The following is a 13,562-nucleotide window of genomic DNA, read 5'->3' as shown; positions in this document are numbered from 1 at the left end:
GAGGAAAAGCCTCATTTAACACTGTAAATTCATCAGGCTTGAGCCATGTTTCAGTCAGGCCAATCACATCAAGGTTATGATCAGTGATTAGTTCATTGACTATGACTGCCTTGGAAGTGAGGGATCTAACATTAAGTAGTCCTATTTTGAGATGTGAGGTACCCCAATCTCTTTCAATAATGACAGGAATGGAGGAGGTATTTATTCCAGTGAGATTGTTAGTTTTGCCCAGCCTCGATCGAGGCACAGACACGGACTCAATGGAGAAAGCTGAGCTGACTACACTGACTGTGCTAGTAGCAGACTCCAACTAAGCTGGCAGTGGTGGAAAAAGTACTCAATTGTCATACTTGAGTAAAAGTTCAGATACCTTAAAAAAGTTCAGATACCCAGTATAAAAGTAATCCACTCAGTAAAATACTACTTGAGTAAAGGAATAAGTAAAATACTACTTGAGTCAAAGTCTAAAAGTAATTGGTTTTAAATATCAAAAGTATCAAAAGTAAATGGAATTGCTAAAATGTACAAAAGCAAAAGTAAAAGTATAAACCATTTCAAATTCCTTACAAGCAAACCAGACGGCACAATTTTATTTGTTTATTTATTGGCAGATAGCCAGGGGCACACTCCAACACTAAGACATAATTTGCAAACAAAGCATTTGTGTTTAGTGAGTCCGCCAGATCAGAGGTAGTAGGGATGACCAGGGATGTTCTCTTGATGAGTGGGTGAATTGGACCATTTTCCTGTCAAAATGTTTGGGTGTCAGCGAAAATGAATGGAGTAAAAAGTACATTTTCTTTAGGAATGTAGTTTCGTAAAAGTAAAAGTTGGCAAAAATATAAATAGTAAAGTAAAGTACAGATATCCCCCAAAAATATTTAAGTATTACTTGACAGTATTTTTACTTAAGTACTTTACACCACTGCTGCCTGGCCTCATTGTAGAGCTAGAGGAGTTAGAGCCCTGTCTATGTTGATAGATAAGATGAGAGCACCCCTCCAGCTTGGATGGAGTACGTCACTCCTCAGCAGGCCCAGAAAGAAGGACAGTTATCTACAAATTCTATCTTTTGGGAGGGGCAGAAAACAGTGTTCAACCTGCGTTTGAGTCTGCTGTAGAGCTCATCATTCCCCCTAACTGGGAGGGGGCCAGAGACAATTACTCGATGCCAACACGTTTCTAGTTAAGTTACATGCTAAAGTTACGTTGCGCTTGGTGACCTCTGAATGTTTCGTCCTAACATCGTTGGTGCCGACGTGGATAACAATATCCCTATATAGTGGCGACGCGTAATTCAGGGCACCAGGACACTCATTGTCTTAATCGAAATTACGGATTGCCTCTCATCCACTCATCATTCCATTATGCCATAGTTGGTCAGTAGAAACCAGATTTGTTTAAGCAAGTCAGACAAAAACAGCCATGTTTTTTTAAAAGGCAGTAAATGAGGCTGAATTAATTGTTTCGCAGCCAGCCAAGGCTCCGCTGATAGCCAGGTCTAGCAGTGGTAAGGATTCACTCCATGGTGCTGAAAAGAAAGGTCTGCTGTTGGGACAGCTTTATGTCGGCCCTAACAGTTTGTGGGCACCATTTGTCACTGTTATAGTGCAATGAATGTATTGTTTTGTGTTGTGTAGTGGCTTTGCTGGCATGCATAAAAATAAAAAAATACATTGTTTGCCCCACCAAGATGAGTAAAAGTCTAAAAGTATTTGGTTTTAAATATACTTAAGTATCAAAAGTAAATGTAATTGCTAAAATATAATTAAGTATCAAATACTTTCAAATTCTTCATATTAAGCAAACCAGAAGGCATAATTTTCTTGTTTTTTAAATTTATGGATAGCCAGGGACACACTCCAACACTCAGACACCATTTACAAATAAGCATTTGTGTTTAGTGAGTCTGCCAGATCCGAGGGGCTTGCAACTCGTCTATCCTCTCCATAAGGCGATCGTTTATGGAGCCAGATACCTGCCAAAAGGTTGAACATACATATCGTTGGGCTCGTAAGAAAAGCCATGCGTGAAACATGAATGTAAATGTCAACAATTACGGACTAACATTTTAGCCTTGAACAAATATTGTGTTGCAATTCTGACTTAAAATGCTACCTTACTGAGTTTTGGCAGTTTCATCTCACCAACAAACAAAAAAAGTACAACAAATGGGCTATGAGTAGTGCTACAAGCATAACACAGTATAAAAAAACGGAAGTCAGGCAAACTGGAAAGAGGTACCCTGCATGTTTTCAAGTTAAAAGTGTCCATTGTCTATTACTCCTCAGTTGAGTTTTCTTCACATTTAGGGAGCTAATGTCATGGATTTTTTTGCCAGCGCAAGTCTAGATACCACTAGCTGTATTATGCCGACAACAGTGAAGTTTCAGTCCGCTAGGTGTATCTCTACAGCATGGGCATATCTCTAAGTGACTTGAACATCCCCATGCATACACCTTATCAAAATATGACTAATTCAGTATTGCACCATCCCATTCTCTGGGCTCTGTCTGCAATCATAATCAGTATTACAGTGGAGCAAAAAAGTATTTAGTCAGCCACCAATTGTGCAAGTTCTCCCACTTAAAAAGATGAGAGAGGCCTGTAATTTTCATCATAGGTACACTTCAACTATGACAGACAAAATGAGAAAAGAAAATCCAGAAAATCACATTGTAGGATTTTTTATGAATTTATTTGCAAATTATGGTGGAAAATAAGTATTTGGTCACCTACAAACAAGCAAGATTTCTGGCTCTCACAGACCTGTAACTTTTTCTTTAAGAGGCTCCTCTGTCCTCCGCTCGTTACCTGTATTAATGCCACCTGTTTGAACTTGTTATCAGTATAAAAGACACCTGTCCGAAATTTCGATTTAGACATTAATGAGCGAACTAGGACGGATGTAGTCAATATAACTATTTGTTTAGCACTTTTGAAATGTACAGCGACAGAATTCAGAACATGTGTCGTTCTTACAGTGTTTTCCCTGTACACCAAGTCAGAACCATAGGCTAAATAAAGGGGGCATATAAGCAGACAATGAAAGCTCTTACAATATTCAATGATTACATTTCTCTAAAACAGGTTATAGGCTACATGTACACCACCAAGTCAGAACAGAAGGCAAAATTAAGAGTTGTAAATAGAACAAATGATTAGGGAGAGGCACATTGTCACGACTTCCGCCGAAGTCGGCTCCTCTCCTTGTTCGGGCGGCGTTCGGCGGTCGACGTCACCGGCTTTCTAGCCATCGCCGCTCCATTTTTCATGTATCCATTTGTTTTGTCTTGTTCCCTGCATACCTGGTTTTCATTCCCCAATCAATCTACATGTATTTATTCCTCTGATCCCCATCATGTCTTTGTGTAAGATTGTTTGTGTTATGTGTGTTTTTGTTGACGCGCCAGACTGGCTTGTTTTTTCCGTGTTATTTTCATGAAGATGTTTATTGTTAAACATAATTCTTGTGACTGTTTTGCGCGTTTTGCACTTTTGCCTCAATAAAGTGTGCGCCTGTTCACAAATCTCTGCTCTCCTGCACCTGACCTCGCTACCAGTACGCACACACCTTGACACACATGGGCTACTGACATCTTACTACACAACATACACTTAGAATTACTTTCTTAGTTACAGTATACATATCTCCCTGGCATATTACATAATTTATGTAGCAGCATACAATACATTTTTGGACTCACCTTGTTGTGCTGTGCCCACTTGAACAGGAAGGTTACACGGCGGTCCTTCGTGGGCAAATTTTGAAATAAAAGTATGGCATTCTCTGGATTTATGGTGCTTTCAAAACAACTGGGAACTCTAAAAAAAACAAGGTCTTCAGGTCGTAGCTCTAGAAAGAGGTCCGGATTTACAATTCCGAGTTGGATGAACGTTCAAAACGTATTTTCCCAGTTGGAGCTGGTTTATTCCCGACTTCTCAGTTGTCTTGAACTCACTGTAGTCAAGTTTTCGCAGTTCCGAGTTGTTTTATGTCCAATGGCCGATGAGCCCCGATACGCATTATCTATAATTTCTCTTCATCATTTATCTTCATATGACAAAGATTAAAAAGGATTTGCCAGTAGATTGTCGATTTGATTCAGAATGATGACTGCTAGCTAAGATTTTGAAACTATGATGTTGACATGATCAGTCCAATCAAAGCTACTGTACATATAACATGATTTGACGTCATTTTATCTGTGGCCAATGACCTTGAGCCTTCTTGGATGGGCACTTCTAATGTAACACTATGGCAGCACCCAAGGGGCTAGAATTTACCCTTAAGGAAAAGTCTACCCTTAGACTTGGCCGTGACGTAGTGTCCCCATGAGTGACAGAACACTGAGCCAATCACGGCACAATGCTCCGTATTTTCTGCTGGCTTGCCTGGTCCACCACCACAGAAAGCACTGAGCCAGGCTGAAACACCTGCATTTTGGAGCTGCCTTACTCAAGAAAACAAAAAAGAGACCATGTTTGTATGCGGCTTTATTAACTCAATGATATATATTTTTTTTTATGTTGTTTGCAACCTGAAATGTGATACGAATTGTTGTCAAAATAACATGCAAAACAGGCACTCCCCAAACATTTTTTGGCAAGAAATGTGGGGCTCAAAACAATAATTTGCCCTGAATGATGGATCGCCACTGGGTGGATCTATTAATTGAATCCACTGGAGTCTTTCCCACTCAAAATATGTTTTACATCACTCAAAACCTTGCCAAGCATATTCTGTAGAAGGGGTTCATATGAATTTTAAATAATTTGACATGATTTATATGAAACGGGCCATGAACATATGGACTTTGAAATGAACAAGGGAGAGGTTAAACATAGGCTAAATCTGGCATTAGCTTTTCCCTCACTTTACAATAACTATGTTGCAGTGGTCTTAGGTAGTCTCCGTATAGGCTATTCCCTCCATCGCGACACTGCTGCCCAGTTGAAGAGCTTGTGATGTCCATGCAACACCATAGCACCACCTTCAGAAGAGCACCCCTCAGCCTCAGAAGATGCCCTTCTGGAGGCATGCAGTCATAGTCATTATACCCTAATGTAGGCCTATTTGCCTACTAGCCAAATAAAGTGCAGAGCATGCATGATGCATGCAACTCGTCATTCCGACATATTTGAACATTTAATTCATCCTTCATTCAGTTCAGTCTGAGATGCAATAGGAAATAAATCAAAGAGAATAGAACAGTCTTATGTATTTGTTTATTGAAATGTATCTAAATTCTCCAAAGTTCTTTTGCCTATCACTTTAATAATTCAATGTTTAATTTAGGCCTATCCAAATAAAAAAATATGCCTTCAACTTATAGGCATTGCAATTTAGGAATTTGGGCTATCATTTTGGGTACTGGTGTCTTGCGGAATAATTTTAGAACTCTATTTGTGTTTTATAACTGTGTTTATTATAGGGCTCCCCATAAAAAGAGACCCTAGCTAACAGGTCTCTAAATATAGCCTCTAAATACATTTTCAACAAAATAGTTGAAGAAGCATGTGCAGTGGCTGATAGGGAAAACAGATCTGGCAATAAGAATAGGCTATAGGTAGTCTTGACCATTTGGGACCCCTTGGCTATTTTGCTCAGGACAGGGTATAGCCAAGACTTAATCAATATTTTGTTTTGTCACATTTATTGATATGGATATAGCCTCTGCGTGATGGCGTTGTGCAACGTAAATTGCTATAACAAGGGTATAGTAGTGGAATTCACTAATACAACAGTCAAAATGACTAATATTAGACCTACAGTCCAAGCTCCCAAAAACTGGAAAACATGTGATTCATTAGGTTACATGATCATCACAATTGCCCCACGCGTCTATAAAAATGTATTATGCAATTATATGGCCATTAAATAACACACAGCAGCATGACATATTAAGATAGAGGAATAGGCCTAGCATAAACAATATTTACTTCCTATTTTGCAGCTCAGGCGGTTATTCTAGACAAGGTTCTTCTATGTCTTTATCATTCTCAGGCCCAAGCCTATACTACATAATCTACTGGTATAACGTCGTTATTGAATGCAGTTCTAAAACAAGCTCAATACTTTTATTTTGGAAATTAAACCGGTAACGTTAGCTGCAAAGAAACTCTAATGTCTGGGCTAGAGTTTTTCATTGACGAGCTCAGTTCGACCAGTTAAATTCAGTTCATGTCCTTTGCAGATGCGACATTACTAACAAAAGTTTGTACGCATAAAACATGTCTGTAACCGAGTAAAGGGAGACGTAAAGTAAAAACCGAACGTGTAAATGTTAATTCATAGTCGTAACAAAGGGTTTGTACGTTTAGTGATCGTTTTTTTTTACGTTTAGTGTTTCACGCATGGCTTTTCTTACGATCCTAACAATTTACATATGGATTTTCTTACGATCCTAACAATACATACATACAACCTTTTGGCAGGGATTTGCCTCCATAATAGTTCTCCTGCATATTATGAGTACAGTGACTGCAATTTGATGGCGTCGGCATCATGTTAACCTTACTACTTAGCTTTTTCAGCTGGTGGAACTCCTGTAGAACAATGTCCAGTTAAAGCGCCCAGTGTGAAAAAATTGAACGAACAAAGTTTTTTGTCATTCGTTGGAGGTTATCTATCAAGCTTAGCAACTTTGTTCATTTGACTTTTGTTTGACTGCACTTGCGATATAGCATACTCGGGGTGCGCTCTGAGCGCACTTCTGTGTCGAAATAGCCAAGGCCTACTGCTGAAATGTGCTGAATTAATTGAGGAACATGGTAACGATCAGAATTTATTAACGGCCTGGTTGGCAATTCACAACAATGTCATTGACGAACAAAGTTACACTATCATTACTAAATATCAGTTTCACTAGTGCCGCAGCCAAGCCGGCAATATGGGGCAGCAACAATCTTTTGGGGGGAGAACCCTGGCATAGGGACCATATCTTGGTTTAAATGCTTTAAATGGGCATTTCTGATTTTTGTAGTATTTCCCGGGACTCTCGGGATAAATATTAATTATTCCCAGTATTGAAACGTGGTAGATTTTCTGGAAAATATGAATCCCTACTCTGCATTTCAGTTACTACAGTAAAGTGTTGGACACTGACTTGTGAACCACAACAGAGCCTTGGCATTGTTGAGTCTGTCCTAATTAAAACTGAGGAACCAGAAGAGTACGAGAAGGTCGTTCCCAGTCCTCGAGTTTAGGACATGCAGGTCAAAGATCAAATATGAGCCTATGTGAGAGGCAGCCTGGGTACCAGTTCTGTTTAGCTAACATTCCACTCCTTGTACTCTTTGCCATCGCGAAACATCTTTGACATATGACACGAAGTACAAGGAGTGGAATGTTAGCTAAACAGACTGGTACCCAGCCTGTGTGCAACACCTGTGTGAGAGGCAGGACAGAGGAAGAGTGTATTAAACATGGCTTCCACTCCCAATCTGAATAAAAGACAAGTGCCCAACCCATTTTTTTGAATATCTAAACCTACATACAGTGGGGAGAACAAGTATTTGATACACTGCCGATTTTGCAGGTTTTCCTACTTACAAAGCATGTAGAGGTCTGTAATTTTTATCATAGGTACACTTCAACTATGAGAGACGGAATCTAAAACAAAAATCCAGAAAATCACATTGTATGATTTTTAAGTAATTAATTTGCATTTTATTGCATGACATAAGTATTTGATACATCAGAAAAGCAGAACTTAATATTTGGTACAGAAACCTTTGTTTGCAATTACAGAGATCATACGTTTCCTGTAGTTCTTGACTAGGTTTGCACACACTGCAGCAGGGATTTTGGCCCACTCCTCCCTACAGATCTTCTCCAGATCCTTCAGGTTTCGGGGCTGTTGCTGGGCAATACGGAGTTTCAGCTCCCTCCAAAGATTTTCTATTGGGTTCAGGTCTGGAGACTGGCTAGGCCACTCCAGGACCTTGAGATGCTTCTTACGGAGCCACTCCTTAGTTGCCATGGCTGTGTGCTTCGTGTCGTTGTCATGCTGGAAGACCCAGCCACGACCCATCTTCAATGCTCTTACTGAGGGAAGGAGGTTGTTGGCCAAGATCTCGCGATACATGGCCCCATCCATCCTCCCCTCAATACGGTGCAGTCGTCCTGTCCCCTTTGCAGAAAAGCATCCCCAAAGAATGATGTTTCCACCTCCATGCTTCACGGTTGGGATGGTGTTCTTGGGGTTGTACTCATACTTCTTCTTCCTCCAAACACGGCGAGTGGAGTTAGACCAACAAGCTCTATTTTTGTCTCATCAGACCACATGACCTTCTCCCATTCCTCCTCTGGATCATCCAGATGGTCATTGGCAAACTTCAGACAGGCCTGGACATGCACTGGCTTAAGCAGGGGGACCTTGCGTGCGCTGCAGGATTTTAATCCATGACGGCGTAGTGTGTTACTAATGGTTTTCTTTGAGACTGTGGTCCCAGCTCTCTTCAGGTCATTGACCAGGTCCTGCCGTGTAGTTCTGGGCTGATCCCTCACCTTCCTCATGATCATTGATGCCCCACGAGGTGAAATCTTGCATGGAGCCCCAGACCGAGGGTGATTGACCGTCATCTTGAACTTCTTCCATTTTCTAATAATTGCGCCAACAGTTGTTTCCTTCTCACCAAGCTGCTTGCCTATTGTCCTGTAGCCCATCCCAGCCTTGTGCAGGTCTACAATTTTATCCCTGATGTCCTTACACAGCTCTCTGGTCTTGGCCATTGTGGAGAGGTTGGAATCTGTTTGATTGAGTGTGTGGACAGGTGTCTTTTATACAGGTAACGAGTTCAAACAGGTGCAGTTAATACAGGTAATGAGTGGAGAACAGGAGGGCTTCTTAAAGAAAAACTAACAGGTCTGTGAGAGCCGTAATTCTTACTGGTTGGTAGGTGATCAAATACTTATGTCATGCAATAAAATGCAAATTAATTATTTAAAAATCATACAATGTGATTTTCTGGATTTTTGTTTTAGATTCCGTCTCTCACAGTTGAAGTGTACCTATGATAAAAATGACAGACCTCTACATGCTTTGTAAGTAGGAAAACCTGCAAAATCGGCAGTGTATCAAATACTTGTTCTCCCCACTGTATATGACCTACAAACATTTTTAAGCGGTTGCCCTTAAAAATGTTGAGCTGTAGCCTACTGGCTATCCAGGTAATATGGAGGTATATTCATGCTAAACATAGTCGCAAGGGTAGCCTATCAGAAGGGAATTCCCTGACATGTATTTCCTGGTTTCTTCCTAAAGGTTACTTCCCTGTCACGGGATGCTGACAGGAATGTGATTCTGAAGAATTTACATGTATTATTAGACCCTGGATTTGGATATGTGCCTAAATTTGAAGTAGCTACATGGATAGTATAAATTCCTTTGTATAGGCTATTTTATTCCTATCATCACAAGTTACAAGCAGTCTGACAAGCAGTCAGAGAAACTGAAATGGGATTACATGAAAATAAGTCTCAAAACATTTTGGGACTGTATCAACAGTAGACTACTGAAAATAAAATATGGAGGGGGATCTTTCCTTTAACAATTTAAGATGGATCATGTCACTTCATTTTCTTTAGATTATTCATGTAGGCATAGGGGACAATCAGGGACCAAGAACAATAATCAACATTTAAGAATAACAAAGAGATAATACTGAATGAAGTCTGAATTAGCTGGTAACGTAGCTAGCTAGCTATCGAGCTAGCTTTACATACTGTATAGCTAGCTAGCTAAGTTAATGAAATATCACCAACTACCTAACTTCATATTAGCCAGCTATCTTGATGTATTTATCATTGTAAAAAAAAACTAAAAATGCATTTGTAGGTAGCTAGCTAACAGCCATGGAGGAGGGTGAAAGGATAACGTTAGCAGCCCCAACTGTCAAAGAGAGAGTAGGCTATTCTGTATAGGGCAGGTACTTTCGTGTAGTTCCAGTCCCTAGAAGTGACGACAGCGATAAGAGTAACATAATATTCAGTGCTGTCTAATTTGAGTATAATCAAGTCTGTTTCTTGTGATGTTTTTTGTCCACAGATACAGAGAGCTGTGAAAGCCTGTCTGCAGGTGAAGAGGTCCCAATGAAGAGCAGTGGTTCTCAGTCCTGTTCTTGGGGACTCAAAGGAGAGCATCTTTGTTTTTGCCTTAGCACTACACAGCTGATTCAAATGATCAACTCATCAAGCTTCAAATGGTATTTATGTATTCATTTTTGATGCTATCTGTAATGCTCGTCTTCCTCCTCTTCTGAGGAGGAGTAGTAGAAAGGATCAGAGGACCAAAATGCAGCGTGATGATTATCCATTTTAATAGAATACTTTAACAAGGAACAAAAAACAATAAACCGACAAAATGAACGAAGACGAAACAATCCCGTAACGTAAACACAGGAACACAGTAACAGGAACAATCACCCACAACCCAGAATACAAAACAGGCTACCTAAATATGGTTCCCAATCAGAGACAACGACTAACACCTGCCTCTGATTGAGAACCATATCAGGCCAAACACATAGAAACAGACAAACTAGACATACAACATAGAATGCCCACTCAGATCACACCCTGACCAAACAAACCATAGAAACATACAAAGCAAACTATGGTCAGGGCGTGACAGTATCCTTGATATTGTCATGATTTTACTTTAACATTAATCTGAAGACTGTTATTTATCTAATCAACTAACTATATTTAATTGTTACTCGATTCAATTAATCATGTAAAAATTAACTCATTAGGATCTGGGGCACCAGGAGAGCGGTTCTTTAAAGAGTGACCATCTCCCGAATTAAACTAAAGGTCTTTACCTATCACATCTATAAACAGTCAATTTATTAATCATAACCTCGTATCATATCATCCTTCTGAACAGTCGTAACCTCCTTGCATCTGCAAAAACCAGAACCTTGCTTATGATTCAGTACTACACAAATTGGTTTAATTATTTATTTACTAGCTAATTAAATGGTAACACAGAATAAACATACACACTTAAAATGTTAAAAACAGGTCCCTAGCAGACTGACAACAATATGGCTGCTCTTTACAAAAGACATATACCACAGCTAAGGGCTGTATCTAGGCACTCTGTGTTGCATCATGCGTAAGATCAGCCCTTAGCCATGGTTTATTGACCATATACCTCACATCCTCGGGCCTCATTGCTTAATTTATATACATTGCTATCTGCTGTCTGAGAGAACAGTCATAGCAGACAAAAAGTTGCCAATCATCATAATATATCCAGTAGGCTATGGAACCTTGTAAAAAGGAGGCAGTTTAGTTGATTGAGGGTGTTTTATTCTGTGCAGATTCACCACAATAAAATAAATCCCTCGGTTAGTAGGGTTTTCTGAGGAAAATATAATGATGAAAAACTGTATCTAATATTCCACACAGTATATTGGCTATTGCTTTTCAATCTCCTTATTGAACTGCGCATTTTATTAAAGCCTAAATAGAATGCATTTTCTGCATGCCACTAATGAACACCATCGCCATTTTGGCTCTGGAGAGCGGCTCGAGCGAGTGAAGTTCATTGAAGAGAGAGCTTACAGCGCCCTCTAACGGTCTCTCTCATCGAGCTCAAATGTCGACGGAGGGTGGTGCTGATGCTAGAAGGATACAGAAAGCGTCAACATAGAGGGATGTGAATATCTAAACCTGACCAGGATCACGTTAATTGCCGCAGTCTCTGTGGCGCAATGGAATAGCGCGCTGGACTTCTAATCCAGAGGCTCCGGGTTCGAGTCCCGGCAGAGATGTGCCACTCTTGATGCTTCACGGCAGACCTGCGAAATTTTTATTATAGAAAATGAATGCTGTCCCATAATAAACTGCAGCCACCATTTCATTCAATGCATCCTTCTAAGAAGTATTCTAAATATATGGCTGCACTTCACTACATATCTATACACCATAACTTTAAAAAAAATCCTAATAATGATACAAATGTATAATCTGGCGTTTAATTAATATCAAATAAACACTTATTTACATATTTGTATGCTTCGTTTTATTTGTTCTTTACGTGATAGAATGGTATGTTCGACCACTTATTTAGCATTACAATATCAAAGGACATTTTTGCTAGGCCTATATTATAATATATATATTTTAAATCCCATGCTACTATTGACAGATTTATTTAACCGCACAAACAATCCATCCCTAGCCTATATAGTTTTACCTGAAGTAGATCCTCTCTGAGTAATCGTAGAAAATGAACCACTTATTTAGGAAAAATATATCAATGCCAGTCTACTGAATAAGCTATACTTGCAATAACGGACCAAACAATGTAACACTGTAATGATGGCAATGCCTGGAATCCTAATTATAGCGGTAAATGTTTCCGTGATCAAATTAGTGTAGGTGAATTTGTTGTTTTTAATGAGGTGCATTCGTGTGAAGGTATTTGAATAGTTGCTCCAGTTGTTTGGGGAGTAGTTCAGGAGTCAGTGCACTTGAGGGCGCTCCAACACTGCTCTATACTTTAAAGCAAAACGAAGGGTGGGAACATGAGAGCAATAGCCTAATAGACCACTATACAGACTCAGCGGTGACAGTGAACTCCACATCTGTATAGCCTTCATCATTAAATTGAGGGAAAGGAAGCAACATATGCTGTCACTTTTGGGGTAGAACTTGGTTGTGTCACGCAGAATGAATGCAGAATGATTTGCTTTACAGTATGATTCAACTAGTCAAGTCCATAACCATGACACGTCATGAGATCTATAACCTATTGCTCCATCTCTCTTACAAATAAAAATACAGAGATAATGATGATTCAAAATTCAACAAACATGGACAAAGTATTTTAGTTGTTTCCTGGTGACAAAGAAATGCGCATCTAATAGCGGTTAACATCTAACGCGAGATTCAGACTAGAAAGAGGAGGGGTGTGTGCTGTGGCGCTGACGTGAGCGCTAGAGAGGGAGAGAGAGAGAGAGAGAGAGAGAGAGAGGAATGCGTCGCTAATGAGTAAACGGACCATCGCCGAGCACGAAAGAGCGGACAACGGAAAGGGGAAAGGAGGAAAAACGGAGAAATGTTGTAGACCTCAAAAAAAGAGCAGAAAGGGGAGGTGGAGAACGACGAAAATCGTCACATATATTAATTGGAAGGATTACAATTACCCTATACTGGTGAATAGAATCCAACTAGGATTTTTAATGCTGTCCTCACGGAGAATTGAGCTAACGGACTTACTGGTCTTCTGAACCATGCAGAGGCTTTTGCTCCTGAGTTTGGCGTTGAGTTTTCACCGTGGTAAGATTGGGGTTTTCTCTGTTACCTTCCCTAATCAATGAGACACTGTTTCATGTTGTCGAACAATACCGAGGCTTTCAAACTTGATGAGGGGGAAAGTTATTCTAGTTTCGCTTCAGATGTGTGTGTGTGTGTGTGTGTGTGTGTGTGTGCGTGCGTGCGTGTGTGTGTGGGAGAGAGAGAGAGAGAGAGAGAGAGAGAGAGAGAGAGAGAGAGAGGTAGATGCTCAATTGTTCAGAGTGTATGGCGATGAGTTTGTCATTACATG

General features: G+C 40.0%; 1 protein-coding gene and 1 non-coding gene across 3 annotated transcripts in view; both read left to right on the top strand.

Moving 5' to 3' along the window:
* The first annotated feature begins 11,710 nt into the window (after positions 1-11,710).
* Positions 11,711-11,784, top strand: trnar-ucu (transfer RNA arginine (anticodon UCU)). Its single transcript has one exon. It is a non-coding gene; the product is annotated as a tRNA-Arg (tRNA).
* A 1,186-nt stretch (positions 11,785-12,970) lies between these two features.
* The window catches only part of LOC139560990 (kin of IRRE-like protein 1), a 36,652-nt gene continuing 36,060 nt past the window's right edge, over positions 12,971-13,562 (top strand). Inside the window, exon 1 of one of the 2 annotated variants that reach the window (XM_071377779.1) lies at positions 12,971-13,294. In XM_071377779.1, coding sequence (XP_071233880.1) covers positions 13,249-13,294 — 46 coding nt within the window. In that variant the 5' untranslated portion in view covers positions 12,971-13,248. The remainder of the gene's footprint in view (positions 13,295-13,562) is intronic. The other variant, XM_071377780.1, reaches the window with a different exon arrangement.

Source organism: Salvelinus alpinus, chromosome 31, assembly GCF_045679555.1.
Source record: "Salvelinus alpinus chromosome 31, SLU_Salpinus.1, whole genome shotgun sequence".
In the NCBI taxonomy this organism is placed as follows: domain Eukaryota; kingdom Metazoa; phylum Chordata; class Actinopteri; order Salmoniformes; family Salmonidae; genus Salvelinus; species Salvelinus alpinus.
Note: the sequence above shows the minus strand (reverse complement) of the source record. Positions and strands in the feature narration are given on the sequence as shown.